This window comes from Sphaerodactylus townsendi, linkage group LG05 (genome assembly GCF_021028975.2).
Source record: "Sphaerodactylus townsendi isolate TG3544 linkage group LG05, MPM_Stown_v2.3, whole genome shotgun sequence".
NCBI lineage: Eukaryota > Metazoa > Chordata > Lepidosauria > Squamata > Sphaerodactylidae > Sphaerodactylus > Sphaerodactylus townsendi.
In genome coordinates, this window is record NC_059429.1 from 99,486,937 (window position 1) to 99,506,015 (window position 19,079).

Genomic DNA, 19,079 nt, shown 5'->3' on the forward strand with positions numbered 1-19,079 from the left:
GACTTACCAAGACAATGGTTTGCTCCATCCGAATCTTGAAGTGCTGGTTATGATGCACAAACAATAACAGATGGTTAAGGGATGACAACCAAGTCTCTGCCAGAAAAAGATTACTTACCCCCATCACCTTGCCCCGTTGCTCAACGTCTTCCCACATAGAATGAACTATATAGCGACACATGTATTTCCCTGCTCGACCCTCTTGCTTCATTCGTACTAAACACATCCTACAAAAAGGGAAGGAAATTTTTTTTGCCTTAAAGATTCAGGGAATTTTAGGAGTTTGATAATACAAGAAATGAAAAAGTGGGGGTGGGGGGGAGAAAAAGAGACAGAGAACTGATGAATAGGAACACAGAGCAGGGATGTTCATTCAGTGCTTTGACTGCAATAGTACTCCTACTCCTATAGCAGAATCGGTATCTAGATAATCAAAGAATCCAACCTAAAGGATATTCTTCTAATTTAGTGGAAGAGCCACTTAAACTGAGGAAGGCTTTGCTCACTGCAGTGGGTAGGATTTGTTCTATCAGAGAAGAAGCTAATCAGACTCTAAGGGGCAAACTACCCATTGCAGGTGGATTCACTTGTGTATATTCACATCAAGCAATTGATCTGACTCCTGAGATGTTTTAGCTGTTCCCTGATTGGTGGGCTACCATTTTAGAAAACCAGTTACTCAGATCAATATTTAGTTTCTAACTAGTGTTTTCCCCCTCAGGGTAGAAACTAAATATTGTAGTTCTAGTATTTAAACAGGGAAGTAATTCCCACCCACCCCCTTCCAATAACTGTCATCCAGTAACTGGTTGTTGTGGGTTTTCTGGGCTGTGTGGCTGTGGTCTGGTGGATCTTGTTCCTAACGCTTTGCCTGCCTCTGTGGCTGGCATCTTCAGAGGAGTATCACAGAGAGAAGTCTGTTACACACTGTATCATCCAGTAAGTTTGCTGGGTACAGCCTCCAAACTGTACAGTAAATATCTTCTATATGAGCTGGAAGATTGGGAGGTTTCCAACCACGTTATTCACCCTGAGCAAGCGGGCTTTAGAAAAGGACAAAGTACAACCAATCACTGACTAACTCTTTACAAACTAATCCTACAAAGCTCCAAAAAATTTTGTATGGGTTTTTTGTAGTTCTAGCAGCTGTCTTTGATTCAATTGATAGCAAATGTTTCAGGCGGATGCTGCCAGGCACAAACAACAAGGTCCTACTGGGAGACCCTGGGTTAGTTGCAGTTCTCTTAGAACTCTCTCAGCCTCACCTACCTCACAAGGTGCCTGTTGTGGGGAGGGAAAGGGAAGGCAACTCGGGAACTCCACACCAGCATTTTCACTAAAATAAAGGTAGGCACCTCTGGCTCACAGAAATAAAAGAGGTATGTGTTTGGGCCTTACCACTTTTCAGTTTACATTAAATGGCATTATTGCCAGGATCAGGTCCTGTTGGTTCCACCTACTTTGGATACCTGTAAAATATCAATTCTTTTATATATGGACAATATTATTCTAGTGTATGTCTAACACATTGGTCTCCAATGGATATTACATAAGCTATGCAACTGCTGCAGAGGCCTTAAATATTAATTATGCCAAAGCCAAAGTAATGGTCTTTACAAAAGGCCTTGTCAATTTAAGTGGACCATAGATGGCACCACAATAGATCAATGTAGCACCTTTAGATATCTTGGGTAACTTTTAGTGAAACCCTGTCTTTTAGTACTCATTTGGTGATCATCAGATCTACGTAAGAACCATAGGTGCCATTCTGAAATTTTACAGCATGAAGGGAGGTGTTGTTGATTGACCCAGGTCTGAAATTATGCCAGAGAAAAGCAGTCCCACAACTTTTGTATGGAGTAGTGGTTTGGGGTCACAATCATTTGCTAGACACAAAACTGAAATCCATCCAAAATTTGTCTCTCTATAGAATTTTAGCCCTGCCCAGAGCGCCCCCCCCCCCCCCCCTCGGTGCCTCTGATGCAGGCAGAATTTGGTTTGCCTTCAGTCAGGGCTCGTGTACATATTGTCATGCTTAGACTCCAGAAAAAGTAAAGGAATTACACCACTACTAGTAGTATATTTTGCAGGCAATGTCTCATAATGCAGAAAGATGTTGCCTGGGTATTCTGCTATAATATAATTCACTGCTACTTTGTATCAGATGATACCTGGGGATCCCTATGGCTGGTATCAATATTCAGGATTGAGTGTTCAGTTCTGGATGGATAATCAATTTCCCATCCAAATCTTCCCTCTGATTTAAATTGATTAAAAGGGACCACATTAGAGCCTTTTATCTGTATAGTATCACCCTTCATAATCTGAGAACACCCTTTACACCTATTTAGTTTCAAACCACACCAACAGCTTTGCATGATGCTTGCTAGTCCCCAAAATAGTCTGCTTTGCGCTTATGTTTTTGCAGAACGCCAATTTCGGGGGATTCACATCATCACAGAGCTTAAAACCTCTTTACACAGAGCTTAAAACCAAATTATTTGAAGCACTCTTAAAAGGCTTAAACTCCTCTGGAAGCAGAGAAGCAGATTTTTCCCTCCCTCAGATATTGACTTGCTCATTTCATACAGAGTATTGTTTGCATGGCAGCCAAGAAAAGTTGTATCTGACAGGTGAAATGTTTTAACATGACAGGTACTTTCAGATCTGGTTATGTTAATGTTATTTATGATTTACATTTGATGCTCTTTATGATTCATTGAATAGCCTTTGGCTATGCATGATAAATGTTATCACTAACAAAAAAGAGCAGGGTGAAAGAAGCTAAATTCTGCCCTCTCCTTCCACTGCTGTGCTTCATTATTTAATCGTTTTTCTTCTCACTTGCCTCCCTTTTGGTATCATAGTTTATAGCAACAGACTGCAAGAAGTTAGGGTTGGGGGAGATCTACTAGGGACATGCACTTCTTCTGCCACTTTTCTCAGTGAACTATCCCTAAGACATTTTGTACATTTTCAAATGTTTAGGACTAGGACTAGATTTGCACATGGCTGAGCGTATCAATTTCAATTTAATCTATTTTACACAATGGTATTGTTAGAAGATAACCATTCAGCATCCAAGTTATCTCCTTTTCACCTTGGAAGATAAAAATTTGATAAATTTACTTTGACAGGTTTGTAATTCATTGAATGGGTAGTCCACTTGAGTAGATTTCTGTGGTCTACTCAGATTTCTTACAGGAACCAGTATATTAGCAGTTTATTGTAGTGCTTTATGAATGTAATCTAAACATTCAGAAGATAAAGACAGGCAGTGCAGTCCAGGGTGGTGGTGGTGGTGGTGGATTCCCTTACGTAGGCAGTGCTGGCTTACACTAGTGGATTTTCCTCTCAGGGGCACTTACGCCAGCAGAGGGGGAAACCCAACAGTGCTCAGCTGCAGCAGAACTCTGGGACAGCCAGTAGCAGCACCCAGCTCCCTGCTGGCACACCCGTGCTGGCCAGAGCTACACCGGTATCCTGGAAAAAGGGCTGACCTTAGTTGGCTTCCAGAGCCCTCTCGGCCCCCATATGCCAGCGGGTTTGCCAGTGGAGATCTGCCATGATTTTCATGGGGGTATCTCTATTCTCCCCTATGGGGGAGATTCAGGTAGAATTTTTAAAGTAGCGCCATCTCCACCTATCTGACACCTCTGGATTGAGCTGTTAATTCCTTAGAGCTATTCGATTTCTCTAAATCTCTAACAGTAGCAGTTATGATTCTCAAAACAGAATGATGCTCATCAGTAGTTATTGCAAAGGTCAGAACCATAATTCTTTGGCAATTTGCCAGAGATTCATCCTCTAGTTATGCTTCTTTGTGCTGAGAGATGTATATAGGATCAAATGGAATTCTAGAAATTAATGGTGCTGGATTTTCTCTCCCAGCATTGCAGTTCTACAGTCTGGAGAAGGCCCAGGTATTAGTGCATGGACTACACTGGCATGTAGACATCATTCACCTTTAATCTTAGATGTAAAGTTCCCAGAACTTGTACAAACGATTTAAGAATATTAAGTGTATCAAAATCAAGGAGAGGTTTTACAACAGCATGTTGTAATGTTTTGCCATCAAAAATCCTCAAGGGACATTATAAACCCTTCAAATGCCCAACTGTGCCTATGTGGTTCGAGGGTGACAGAGACCTTGGCTCATGTTGTTATTTTGTAATTACTGTAAAGGAATCAGAGCTGAAGTAGACCAGTGAGGTGCAGCAGTTAGAAGTGTTGGACACTAGGACCTGAGCAACTGGGTTTGAATCCCCATTCTGCAAAAGAAACCAAGTGATCTTGGGCCTATCTCAGTCTCTCTGAGGATACAGCTGAAGAGGAGCAAACAACGTGATGTTCTTTTGGGTCCTGACTAGGGGGGAAAGTGGGATATAAAGAATTGCTCCATTCTTGGCCAAAGTATCAGGCCTTTCAGGAGAACAGTTAGGTGCTCTTTTTCTTGCTGTGGCAAAGGTATGTATTTTTAAAAATATAGCCATTGACACTAGATCTTGGATGCTGAAAGTACTGTTAACCAAACATGTACAAGTACTGTAATTTGTTTTAATGACTGTATTACCAAAAGGTCTGTTGACCATATAATAAAGATGATCTCTAAGAGATTAGCATCTGATAGATTTAATCATAGCCTTGGTTTTGTATTCTTCCCAAAGGAATCCTAATACTACCGGTAATATCATCCACAAATCTTGTCACAGTCCCTCTTAGTTCCCTGTAAGGCACTTAGAACAATGGTTAGGTCTTCAAGTGGTAGCTGATATTGACAGATACTACAAATATTGCTTTGGTCCATTCCCATCCATTTTTCTGAAGAAAAAAATCATTCAACAGAACTTAAAAGGATTGTGTGCTCCTGGGAAACTTGTTACATGCTAAGTACTACTGATGGCACTGAATACCATCACACAGTAGGATCAAAAAGCACCAAGGACCATAAGCATGTAGTGAAAATCAATTATTTTTTCATATTACGCTTAGTCCAATGCCTGAAAGGACACTGGGTATTTGTATGCATAAGTGCTGTCAGAGAACAGTTCAGCAGCACTCTGAGTGAGGTCATGGAATTCTGAAGTTTATTTTTTTTTAGGTACCTTGTTACAAGAACTGCCATTTGAGATTAAAATGACATACATTTTCTTAGACTATAAGCTTTCTAATTAGATCAACACAGCTGCAAAACCTTTTATTGTTCACCATGAGGCTCTACTTTGTAATAGATTCAGTTATTCACCTATGAGGCTATCTTTGATTTGAAGGAAGTCTTGCTTAAGAGATCTGATTTTTTTTAAGTAAGAAAAGGACCTTCTTAATAGCATTTCAGAAACCATTTCAACAGCAGGTCGATTCTATTTACTTCATTATTGTTATAAACAAGCACCTTTTCCAAGTTTGCAAAAGAAATATTTATGCAACTTGTTTGTTTGCCATCATTTTTAATGTTTACCAATCAGTTTACTGCAGGGATTACTTTTTGATTCAAACAAAGCATATTTATTTTTATGCCAGTCAATTCTGAGTTCCCTGCTAATATCTACAATTTCACATTAATTTCACATTTCTTTCCTACTTTATTGGGCTGTTTTATAGGTATATTTTTCATTGCTGCCTTACCCGCTTAAATGAAGGTAATTTTAATATTGCATCATCTTTTGCAAGTGTGTTAATTACAGTATTTTTTTTCATTTAGTAATAACACCTTTGCTTCTTTAACTTTATTTCCAAACTGAGCATTCACTTTTAAAACTTATTCTCTCCCCAATGGATTCTTGGCATGTAACAATGAATTTTTTACACGTTTGTCAGGTGTAATATACCTCATTCCTTTAATTCTATGAAATTTGGACTATTCTCTCTGGAACCCTTTCCTATTCAATTTCCCCTTATAAAATATGCTTATAGCAATTGACTAACATTTAAAATCTCTATGCACTTTAATTCATGCTATGGTATTCCCCATTATTATATATGGGTGTGAAAGTTGAAAAATGAAGAAAGCTGACATGAACAAAATTGATGAGTTCAAAATGTGGCGTTGAAGGAGAGTTTTATGGATGCTGTGAACTGCTAAAAAGACAAATTAGTGAGTTCTAGAACAAATCAAGTCTTAACTCTCCCTATGACTTTGGTCATATTATAAGAAGACAAGACTCGCTGGAAAAGACAATAAAGCTAGGAAAAGTTGAAGGAAGCAGAAAAAGAGGAAGACCAAATGTGAGATGGATTGACTCCATAAAGGAAGTCATGGTTTGCAAGACCTGAGCAAGGCTGTTAACTATAGGATGTTTTAGAGGAACTTTAGGGCCCCATAACTTGGAAGAGATTGAACAGCATTTCACACACACACACACACACACACGCACGCTAACCAAGCCACAACTGTTATTAACAGAGACAACCCAGGATTCAGAAAGGTGTCTACGCAAGCAAAATAATTGCATTGATGGGTGCAATCTGTGTAGTGCAGAAGCATCCACTCTGCTGCCTTCTTAAATCCTGAGATTCAACTGCATACCTGAATAGATGGACTATTCCCATTTATGTGACAATGGCCTCCCTTACTCTGGAAATTTGTCAGAGCAGATGTAGAGGCAGAGGAGCCAAAACTGTGCTAAATTCTCCTTCATGGCATCAGGGACTGGCTTTGAGCTCCCAAGAGCTCTCTCTTGACCTAGTTGGTTGCCAATATCCTTCATTTTACAGTCCTTTTCCTCTCCCATTTAGAACACAATCTCTCCCTTTTAGTCTACTTTTCATATTATTATCTTTGTTCATTACATTGATCATATTTTTATGCTAACTTCTATTGGTTACAAACTACTTTTACTGCTCCTTCCCATATCTCTTCACATTCTAGTCTACCCCCAAATGTAGTTTCCTCCATATCACATAACAGTTTCAATTTCATTTCTCATTTTGTATGTGTACCAGATCCTATACCAGTGGTGGCGAACCTATGGCATGGGTGCCAGAGGTGGCACTCACAGCCCTCTCTGTGGGCATGTGCAGAGTCACCCCCCCACACAACTAGGCTGGCCTGGGCCACTGGGCTCGATTATTAGCATTAAACCTAAGACCTAGTTTTGGGGAAGCAGTGTAGGTAACCCTGTTAAGCGCTGCTAAACCCCACTGATTATCATGCGAAGACCTGAAGCACGATCCTTTACCTGGGAGTAAGCTCGGTTGCTGGCAATGGGCCTTGCTTCTGAGTAAACCCTCCTAGGGTCGTGATTCACCCGTTGGAAGAGTTGCACAGTTGCTTCAAAGCAAAGCCACCGACTACCACCAAGCTTCCTCCCGAGTAACGCATGCCTCAGAGCCAACCGTTTTTTCTAAACTAAAACCTCAGTATTCAGGTTAAATTGCCCTGTTGGCACTTTGTGATAAATAAGTGGGTTTTGGGTTGCAATTTGGGCACTCGGTCTCAAAAATGTTCACCATCACTGTCCTATACTCTATTTGGTCCTTTCCCCTAACTGTTCCTCTGACGTAAACTATTACACTTGGGTGCTGTGTGGTTTCCGGGCTGTATGGCTGTGTTCTAGCAGCATTCTCTTCTGACGTTTCGCCTGCATCTGTGGCTGGCATCTTCAGAGGATCCTCCGGCCGTGAAAGCCTTCGATATTACACTTCATCTCTATTTGCCATCATGCTTGTTGTGAAGGCACGGTGCTTTCAAATTATATTGCATTAACGTTTAATTGCTGCCCTCCTTTCCCTTGCAATTCATATTTCACTTGGCAACCATTAGACTTGGACTTATTTGTTTAAATTTATCATGAGTTAATACACTGAGAACTAGATTTTATCACAAGTGTTCAATACACTGAGAACTAGGCACAAGTAACAAATAGAAAGTATTGTGGTCCTCTCACTGAGCAATTGACCTCTCTTACCTTTTTATTGTAACCTGCCCTGAGGCTATTGTATAGGGCAGGAAATAAATCAAAATAACAATAACCACCACCAGCAGGGCTGGCATCAGCACAGCTTAAAGTGGAGCATCTGCTAGGGCCCAGGGCTTCTAGAAGGGCCCTTTGCCACCATGCTTCATCCACACATCTCCTCTACCACATGCCTGTATGACCTTCCCTCATCAGCTTACTTGCCAGCATTCCACCTCCTGTGCTCCTAGATCACTCAGCTGTCTAGCACTGCTATGGAAGGGTCTGTGGATGGTGATGGGCACAACAGCACAGCTCCCAGCTGCGCAGACCTCTCAGTGCCACTGAGGAAAGAATATGCAAGTGGCTAAGGAAGGGGTTTTGAGAAGGCAGGGTAAGGATGCACAGGAAGGTGGGGGAGGTATGTGGTTGGAGCAGAAAGAGAGGTGTGCTCAGGATCCTCATGGTGGGATGGGGCAATGAACCCAGGGCCCTTCAAAAATTGCACCTGGAGCTGCTAGATTGTTAATACAGCAAAGCTGCGTCTTTTAAAAACGTGCACAGAATGATCTGAAAAATGCAAATGTTGCAATAGGAAGCTTGGAGGCATAAATTAGAGGGAGAAAATGTATTCAAAACTTCTACACAACTGAGCAGTTTACATTTGAAATATTATGGCCATCACAAGGTAGTGGTTACAGTATCAGACTAGGACAACCAGGATTCCCACCCTGCCACAGAAGCTTGCTGAGTGACATTGGATCAGTCACAAAACACAGTTGTTCTGAGAAAAAAATGGAGGAGAGAACACTGTAAACCTTTTTGGGTCCCTGTTAGGAAAAAGTGGGGCATAAATGAAATAGGGAAAGGAAAGTAGCATGTCATAGCCCAGTGGTGGCGAACCTATGGCACTCCAGATGTTCATGGACTACAATTCCCATCAGCCTCTGCCAGTATGGCCAGCCTTTGCCAGGGGCTGCTGGGAATTGTAGTCCATGAATATCTGGAGCGCCATAGGTTCGCCACCATAGGTTCGCCACCACTGTCATAGCCTGACCTCATCAGATTCTGGGAACTAAGCAGAGTTGGTACTTGGATGGGTGCCCACCAAGGAAGACTCTACAGAGGAAAGCAAAGGCAAACCACCTCTGCTTCTCACTTGCCCTGAAAGTCCCACAGTTGCAACTTAATGGCACTTCATGCATACACATAAATGAATTAACTAACTAAATAAATAAATATGAATACAATAGGCAGTTCTTTCCTGGACTTTCCCCTTCTCTCATTAGCTCTCTTCTGAAAAGTTGATGCTCGGATGCGAAATCCATGACATAAAAAAAGTAATGCTGCTGGAGGACTGTTGGCAGGTACATTCTTGCTCACGTGGATTTCTTTAAGATCGTGAAAGCATTGCTGATAGAAAAGGAGAGGGAAGGCAGTTTTGTTTGCTCCCTCTCACAGCAGCCCTACAAGCTGTGAAAGTCTGATCCATGCCAATGTTTTAGCTAAATATTGGTATGTACATCTACGAGCACCAGAAGACATTATATGGTATGTGAAAAACAGCATTGTTTACCTTTTTGTGGTGTGTAACAAACACCTGGCAACCGTACAAATCTGCATTAATGTGAGGTAGGGATAGGCTACCCAAACTTACCAGATCTCAGAAGCTAAAAGTCTGCCCTGGTTAGAATTTGGATGGGAGACCTCCAAGGCACTGGCAAACCAGCTCTGTTAGTCTCCAGCCTTGAAAACCCTATGGAGTTACCATAAGTCAACAGTGACTTGACAGCACTTCACACACACACACAGAAGTTGGTTCACATGTAGCATAAAGCTGTGGCTTTCAGGGCAGTCCTATTCAGAATTACTCCAGTTAAAAATCAATGTATAAGCATGATCAAAACATTTTTTTGCAGAATTATTCCATTTCAATTCTGCAAAAAATGGCACTGTTCATCCTATAAATGTTCATACTCTAACAGCCCTATTTGGTGTTTGCCAGGTCAGACTTCATGAACAAGAAGTTCACATGATTTCCCACCAAACTCTTACCAACTGTGGAGCTTTCAAAGGTGGAAAGTCACACTCCTTAGTTCCCATGTTCCAGGATTGACTTAAAGCAAAGACTGCAAAGTTTGCATCTAAAACAAAAAGCCACACTTGCCTGCTGAAGCAAAAACCTACTCAGCTACTTCTCAAGATTATGGGTCAGATCCAGGCTAACATTCCCATGGACACAAGGAATTGACCTGCTTTCTTCCGTCTACAGCCCAAACAGAAATAGTATTTGGAGGGTCATTTCAGGCTGCCACATACGGTGAGAGGGGGAAGGCAGGAAAATCATGTTCTGTAGGCAGAGCTAGGTCCTTGCATATGTGGAAATGGTGATCTGGATCCAAGCTACGATGGTTACAGTGACAATGCTGGGTAAAGTAATACTTTCCTGGGCTTTTTAGCAGAGAATTTAAGACTCTCCAATGAACAACCACAGCGGTCTGTTCCTTTGCTTTGTGTATGTGGAAGAGGTGAAGCTCTAGAAGTTGCACTACAATACTGATTTGGCACTGAGGCAGCCTCCAGTCGGTTGCTCCAGCTTTAGGCACAGCCAGAGCGGAAATGAAGAGAACACAGAAGTAATTGCTAGAATGACTGAAGAACAATCTCCTTGAAGTCTGTAATTAGCTGAAAGGATGCCAGAGTTATTTGGAAAGTGTTCAAGATTTTTGAAAGATACAACTACAGCAATTAGTTTTGCTGCCTTGTGATGCTGCAGTAACTACCTGCAGGGCTAGCTGTGAGTGATCCTACTGGTTTTAACAGCAGCTATTAAGGATCATCATTCAGTGATGCACCTGCAAGGAAGTTATAAGACAGAGGAAGCAATCAGATCACTCACTGTGGGGTGGGGTGGGGTGGAGGGGAGGGATCTCTGTGATGAAGATTAGCATTACTGCAGCCGGCATTTTTTAAAAGTCAGTAAAAGATTTTGTTTAGTAAATTGCGGGGACAGAAATTAATCAACAGGAATGCACACATTTATTTACAAAGCTATGAAAAAGATAATATTAATGAACACTTTTTATAATGAAGTTGTAAGTAAATATAGTTTTAAAAAATATTAAAGGCATTTCCATTTAGATTCTGGCTCTGGGCAACTTTAGCTAAACAAATCACATGTTTCAGTGGGGAATTCTTTTATTGGCCAACAGCACTAGTAATCTTGCTGAACAGGTGAGAGGAAAGCATTTGTGCAATCCTATGAACACTTACCTGAGATCAAGCCCCATTATTCACAGTGGGATTTATTCCTTCCTAATGCTGTAAACTGATAAAAGCAGGAAACTTTTCAACTAAAGCATTCACAGCAGTTTCTTCCATATAATAATCTATTCTGATAAAAAGTTTTTACTAAATGCTCTTATTAGACACCTGCAGTGTAGTTCATCTTTGAAATGACTTTTGAGTAACTATTCACCTGCAAGCTAATGAGATGCATGACCAAAATGAAGTTCATGTTATATGTCAGAGCTTGTGGAAAGACTGGACAATGATATAGGAAAAAAAACAACCAGCTGGATCCAGTAGTTCTTTTTTCTCCAGCAATACATTTAGTATCAAACGTCTATGCAAGTTATATTGGCAGGCTTAAATTCAGGGCTATTTAGCTTTCAGAGAGGCAACTGGAAAAATAATCTACTTCCTTCTGCATCACTTTTATATCATTTTGACCTTTTCAAACAAGTAGCTTCAGATGAAAAGTAGATTTTTCCTAATTATTTTTCTTGGCTAGTTATTTAATAAATGAAAGGAAAACTCACTTTCCAAGGTGTTAAATATTTTACATGCAACCAATCCGGTGTTCACTTAATCTGTAGGTACATTTTAGAGGTGCAAATGTCAATGTCAATGATATCATTTGTTAAAGGCATCTGACAACCAGCGAGTAAAGTCACCACAAATTCTCACAATTCAAACCACTTTTACGTAAATGTGAGCTTTTCCTAAAACAGCCAAATAAGAGACCTTTCCATCCAAGCTGAATGAGGCTTTTAAAAGATACTCCTAGCAGTAGATTTTCCACTACTAAGCTTTAAAAACCACTACAAATATTAGGCTTTTTTGCCCCCCCCCCTTTTTTTTTTTTACAAAAAAGTTGGTTACAAGTCAGAATTATTAAATCCAGTATTTTGTCACCAGCAGGGACAGTCTCCTCTTTCACAAGGAAGGCTTGCAACATGCAGCAAACACAGATTTTAAAGGTATGCAAACCCTGCACCTTGCAGAAAATACAAATTTTAAATACTTTTTCACTTACCAGACATGAAGTTGTGCTATTAAAAACCACGAATTCAAAGTGTCAGGCATCTGAAATTCTTTAAAAAAAAATTGTAAGGATTTGTTACATTACTTGATTCATTTTTTAAAAAAAATGCAAATTAAATGGTTTGCACATAACCTCTCCCCATTCCCACTCCTTCCAGTGTGCAAGCAGAAAGAGTTCATGCACTTATTGAGGGGAAAGTGCTATTGCTATTTCTGGGAGTAGCCTCTGGTTAGGTCCTACTTAGGCAAAGGTCCTACTGATCTTGGGTGGATTTTTTTCAGGGGATAAGGATGCCTGTTGCTGGAAGAAGAAGCGGAAATGCTCCCATATACAAGCAAAACACTGAATATTAATCCTGGCTACTGATGTTAAGTATTAGGCCAAGACAGCTGGCTAAAGGTGAATCAAAAGCCCAAAAATAAATGGTCATGTGGCTTTCAGATTTTGAGAGAGGGAATAAATTTACTACGTTCTTAGTAAAATAACAGTAAAATAGTAGATGGTACTTCTAATTTGGAGCTTCCCAACACCAAAATAGCTCTCTAACCTGTAGCAGGGGAGGGGGGTGGGTAGGGTTGTCACATCCAGGTTAGAAAACCCTTTGAGATTTGGGAATGAAGCCTGTGGAGAACAGTGAGATACAATATCACAGATCCCACTCTCCACAGCCTCCATTTTCTCCAGGGGAACTGATCTCTGTTGTCTGGAGATGAGTTGTAATTACAGTGGATCCCCCAGGTGTTACCTGGAGGCTGCCATCCAGCATGGGACCAGCTGGACACCAGCAGCTCAGACCAGCTTGTCTGAACAGAGTGCCACTTTTAGCTGTTCTAGTACAAGCTACCTCTGCCACTACAGCAGCAGAAGCCGCAATTAGAACTGCATAGTAAACATTTTAACTAGTACTCAAACAACCAAAGACCGCTGATTTGAATAGAAATCAATGTTTTAAAAATATAACACGCACAAAATAAAATGTTAACATCATGATTCAAATGCTTTAATAGTAGTAGAAAGATCAATAAACTAAACCCCTTCAAATAAAAATATGTTACTAATTAAGATATGGGGGGGGGTTCTCTGCCTTCCCCCACCCCCCCCCACCCCCGGCCAACTCAGTTGTCTACATTATGTGTTACGTGTTATACAATAAGCATCCTGGAGGCTTTTTCAAGACAAAAACTTCTCATATTGTGTTATTAGTCCATTCATTTCATTGGGCTTAGACTGGAGTAATTCTCTTCAGGATTGCACTCTAAACTCCATCCTACACTTCTTTTCATACACCTGCTACTATTAAAGATTCCTGATCATCTTCTCAGTTATTCATTATTCACCAGACTATTTTTTGACTGCAGTATAAGCTTAAGAGAACTCAGTTATCTCACTGCTAACTGCAGAGTCATATTAAGTATTAAGGATCCATTACGTGCCTGAATGCTTCATGCATCATAGAAAAGTTGAAAAATAAATTGAGCATGCAAGACTAGCTAGATAGAAGGATGGGAAATTGATGCCTGGATTATTTTTAAACAGTAAAAACGGCAAGTTTGTTTATGTTCATTGGTATTTTAAGGAGATATTGATCACACAGGATTGATCTGTTTTTCCTTCTTTTCAGTAAACAATGTGTTGATGTAATTTTGTTTCAGTTTCACCATTTCTTTTGGGAGACAGTTCAAATTTTGTAGTCTGGGTTTAAATATACATGCTTATGAAGACCAGAACAAGGTTTAATTAAGCTTGCTCAATCATAATCTCAGAGAGAAGAATAGATGAGGTCAGGAGGAGGGGAAAAACTTACTGTTAAAGAACTCCTCATAATCTGTTCTCTCCACACAGCATGTGTACATGCGCAGTGCTGCTATTTTAATTTTCTGGAAAAGAAAAATAATTACTTGGAACACTTATTAAGCATATATACTGCTACTATTCTTTCATTAACCATACAAGCAAGCTATAACCTTCGGTGATTAAAATTATATGTGTCAGGTATGCAAGGATCTCTGACTAAACAACAGTCATCTCAAAATCATTTGTGAAAGTAGTGATGCAGATGAGCTTTGATGTGCCTTTTGAAATCCTCAGGTGGTTGTATATATAAAACATTCTACTCAAAATCCACCACAATATTAAAATATATAGCTTAGGCAAGAGACAGTCACTCTTTTGACAGTTAATTGTTCAGCCAGTATCCCACCTTTTATTTATTTATTTGTTTGTTTGTTTGTTTGATATACCGCCCTATCCCTGAAGGGCTCTGGGCGGTGTACAACATAAAAACATCAGACATAAAATCATCATAAATACAATTATCATAAATACAATTAAAACAGCGGTTATTTCCAAACTTTTGACCAACTTCCTGTGCTTCCAAAAAGCAGTTAATTTCAGTTGGCATTGGGTTGGATTCAAAAGATTCTCTTCCCCCAACAATGCAATCCTAAATGGAGTTACATCCTTTTAAATTTACTGACTTCAACAGACTTAGAAAGATGTAACTCTGCTTAGGACTGCACTATAAGGTTCTTCCTTAGCAGAAAGGAGTTTTTGGATCTGATCCAATTTCTTTGCTACATCTAAATTCAGCTTAGGAACACCCTGAATAATACCAAACATTTACAGACATTACATACCATCTGCACATCTGATCAGGATCATGTAAATATTTTTTATTCGTGTCTAGAATCCAAGTCTTCCAGATCCTTATTATATAGAATTTTAAACATCTCCATGGTTGTTACTGGATCCTGTTTATTATTCAGCTAAACAGCCTATTAAGGAAAATATTTAGTAGAACTGGCAAAATATATTCTCAAACCTGCTCTAGCTACTGGCTACAATCCCCTTTTGCTCCAGGAAATAACAACTTGCAGGTTTATTATTTGTTCTAACAATTTCCTGAGCAGTAAATATTATGTTATTCATGCTTCTTCTAATACTCTGATTCCTCTTCCACCTTCTTTCCAAGAAGTTCAAGTCAATTTCTCAGGTAATGTGCACAGATCCACAAATCAGTTTCCAAACAGCATTTTAATGAGCCTCCCAAAGGAAAAAGTATTGTTCAATCATCTGAATTATGTAAAGAAAAAGAAAAAGCAGGCAACTCATCTGATTGTATTCTTCTGTTTCTGTTTTGGGAATATGCAGGGTAAAGAAGCAGCAAGAGAAAGAACCAAAAGGGCTCACAAAAGTGATATTAATGGACACAAAGCACTTATTTTAGAAAAGTTACACATTCATCTCACTTACTTGCAATGTGGTATCATTAAATGCACAGAAGACAACACAGAGTCCCAGGCATTTGAGAATGAACATTTGGTTCATGCTCCTTCAAGAACTTGGATGAATGAATGAACACACGATGGACTGATAATGATCTCCTGACCTTGCCAGTCCTCTGCCAACATTTCTAATGAGTTGATGGGAGGCATAGATGCCACAGAGCATTTTAAAAGCCAACCTTATCATAAGACTCCACTGATGAGATTGATGGGTCCAATACAAAATGAACTACAGAAAATTTAACAACTGATTTCAATGATCTATCCTGCCTTAGAGCAATTAGTTACTTGTAAGACCTGCTTACCCATTTGTTATATTTTAGTGGTCCTGTGAAACCCAGTGCTTCTATCATTTTTGTGAAAGCACCCACTTTCTCTTCAGCAGTCTGAACAGAATCTTTGGTTGCAGGAAGCTATAAAGAAAACAAAGAGGTTGCAGGTATCTCAGGATGCACATGATACAGTTTATTGGTAATAAGTTACTGTAGTCAAAACTGCATTCACCTCCAAGGGCCACTTCCAGTTTTCTCTCTACGCACATCAAGGACCATCTTGTAGGCATGCCTGCATGGTGAGACTTCAGTGCTCAGTCACAGTGTTTGAACAGCATGTGAGAAACATAATATCTGATATGTGTAGGTCTGAACACCTCAATCCACACGCCAAAATGTAATCAACCATGTGGTTTGGCGTAAGCATACTGGATTTTATGCATGTATATCATATTCAAATGTTATACATATATGTAGGCTGTCATGGTCTTGGAGAATGGACAAGCATAACTGATAGGCAGGTGAAGTCTCATTTCTCTACTTTGTATATGAAAAGACTTGGGCAAGTTTTATCTGATCTGGGTCAGCGTGGAACAGCGAATACACATTTGCCACATATGTGTTTATATGCATGCATGAGCCTCTGTGATAAAGACATGTATGCTTCCCACTTCAAAAAAGTAATGCATAAACTAAGCCCTCGAGTGCTATAATTAAAAACATATGTTGACTACAAATCTTGACATTAAGCTGATGGAAAAACACAGGGTTGTTTGACCTCCTTCAGATTTTCCATAGCAGTATCATAGCTGGGGGGAAAAATAACCCATGCAAAATAGCTTTCCCCTTTGCATTCACTCTATTAGATGAACATATTGGTAGCTGGTAGTCTATTACATGAACGTATTGGCCCCAACAAAGTGTACTGGGGGAAATTCAATATCAGGTTGCCACATTTCGAAATAAAGGAATACAAAATAACAAACGCTACATTTAATGTAAAAATTTAGACAAATTAACAGATAGCTCTTAATACCTATATGTCAGGGGGAGACAGTCTAATTGGCATTATCTAATTTTCATTGTGTAGTTAGGCAATCTCCCCAAATAGCTTGTCTTGCATAGCTCTTTAGGGGCACCTTCACATGCTCCGACTGATAGACCATCTAATGTGACCCTGCTTGCAGAGGTAAAGTGGGTAGTGACAGGCCTTTTTTTAATGATGGCACCTTGTATTTGGAATGCCCTCCCCTTTTGAGGCTTTCCTGGCACCTGCATTATTTTCCTTTAGGTGCTGAGCCAAATCTTTTTCAGACTTCTAACTGTCCATCTTTTTTAAGTGTCTAGTGATCTGCTCCTAACCTGGGGACTGTGTTATCATTTTAGATGGCTGATTGTTTCATTTGCTGGTCCTGGCTGGTTTTTATTGGTTGTTTTTTAGTTATTTTATGTTATTTTGCTTTACTGATTTGTTTTGACTTGTTTTTGTTAACCCGTTCTATCCTCTTGGCTGGTTTTAATACAGTTGTGGAGCAGACTTGAGCAACCTGGAGAGGTAGCACATGGATATAAGCCTTACACCTTAATGCTAAAATGTACTTCAATATTTGTGGACTGTTGAGAGGGCTCTTCTCATAACTATTTTATAGGCCTACTTGGAGAAGCCATATTGAGTTAGTTGCACAGGAACACACTTTTTGATAAAGTTTCATGGGCCTCAGATGCTCCCATAAAGAGGAGGAAAACTGCCACAATCAATGAGTGTTGGGAAATTTACGCAAGAGACAATAAATAAATAGGGCACGAAGAAAGGGACCATATGTTGTACAGTAGTTTTAACTACAGAGAGGCAAACAGGAAAAAGGAATGGCAAAATTGTACTTAAAATATTAAGTCTACAAGTGCCAAAACAATTACCTTGCATGTAAGAAAGGCATTTCAATGAGGTCTGAGCTGAAATGAGCTGTAGAATTGGACTCAGACACAATCTGCGCACCCTGGTTTTGACAGTATTCAACATCAAACGTCACAATATAAAAAGCAAAACATTGGTGTTTTTTTCTTTTCTTTTAGCTCACAACATTCAGATTCCAAGACTAACCAGCAAGTGCCATGGCATCCCTTAACACTGTTGCTTAAGGGCTACGGATGACCTTCCATGAACCTGTCTGAACTTTTAAAATATTTACCAGTTTCAACAAGCATGAGCTTTTCAGGTTGTTCTAGGATTTAATGTTTCTCTGCACACACAAGTGAAGACTTTGTATTTAATACCCTTCTTGAAACCTGTTAATGACCTCAAAAATGTCAAATGCCAACCACCACACAGCCCTCACTCAGTGGGACCAAACAAATGTACAACTCACACACCACTTTTCTCTGACCTTTTTTGTGTGATGAAATGTCCTGTTTGGCTGTTCTGCTGCACCAATGGTGTGCATTAACCCACAGCAAACTTTGGTTAGTTGTGATCGGCCGTTCTTGTGTCTCTGATAAAATAGCAGTACAAAAAAAATGTTAGATCACACTGTTAATTTAAAAAATTGCATGCCAGTGCTATTCTGAATAAGCTCTGATGAAAGACACCTGCAAGATCCTCATGAGAGCACATGACCAGTTTTAGTCTGTTATCCTGCAACTAACCTGACTATCTTGTTGAGCAAGAAATGTTAAAAAAATACAGAAAGAGTCAAGGTTATTCTAAACTCCTCCATACTAAGACCTTCTCTTAATACAAATTATCACTATCAAACTCCCTTCCTTTCTGTATAAAAACAAAGTAGGAAGTAGACCATTTATTTTCAAATGATGCTCCTCGTACTTCTCTTTGAATTGTTCTGCCCCTTGCAATTTGCTCCAGTAAATCTTAAGTACTCTGTAAATTAACACAGCAAAGAACTTAGCTGCCACATTTCAGAATATTGATAGTATCTGCTGTCAGAGGATGAGACACATCAATAACTTAAAAACCTATCTTGATGTTATACTCATATGTCCAATAAATATGCATGCTGACTCTTTTTAAATCAGGTTGTCCAAGATCCTTGAGGCACCTGTGGGCTTAAGGAAGTGATGAGTAGTTATACTTCTATCCCGCTGGTTATCATTCTGGCAACAGATTCTGCTCTGCCATTTTTTTTTTCTGATTAGCAAACACATAAGATCACCAAGGAGAGCAGCAGGCAAGAAGAGAATGTTTTCTTTCCTATAGTCATATACCCAACGTTTAACTACTACGAAAGGAACAACATTCAGCAAAATGTATATCGTGTTCAACTATGAATAAATATAAAGACTGTAA

At 39.6% G+C, this 19,079-nt stretch overlaps 1 protein-coding gene across 4 annotated transcripts in view; it reads right to left on the reverse strand.

The window, feature by feature from the left end:
- LOC125433039 (ubiquinol-cytochrome-c reductase complex assembly factor 1) overlaps nucleotides 1-19,079 on the reverse strand; it is a 52,702-nt gene that overhangs the window by 24,749 nt on the left and 8,874 nt on the right. For all 4 annotated transcript variants that reach the window (XM_048497332.1, XM_048497331.1, XM_048497330.1 and 1 more), the window contains exons 3-7: nucleotides 18,163-18,267; nucleotides 15,812-15,919; nucleotides 14,027-14,099; nucleotides 12,214-12,271; nucleotides 119-227 (exon numbers count right to left, since the gene is read on the reverse strand). In XM_048497332.1, coding sequence (XP_048353289.1) covers nucleotides 119-227; nucleotides 12,214-12,271; nucleotides 14,027-14,099; nucleotides 15,812-15,919; nucleotides 18,163-18,267 — 453 coding nt within the window. The remainder of the gene's footprint in view (nucleotides 1-118; nucleotides 228-12,213; nucleotides 12,272-14,026; nucleotides 14,100-15,811; nucleotides 15,920-18,162; nucleotides 18,268-19,079) is intronic.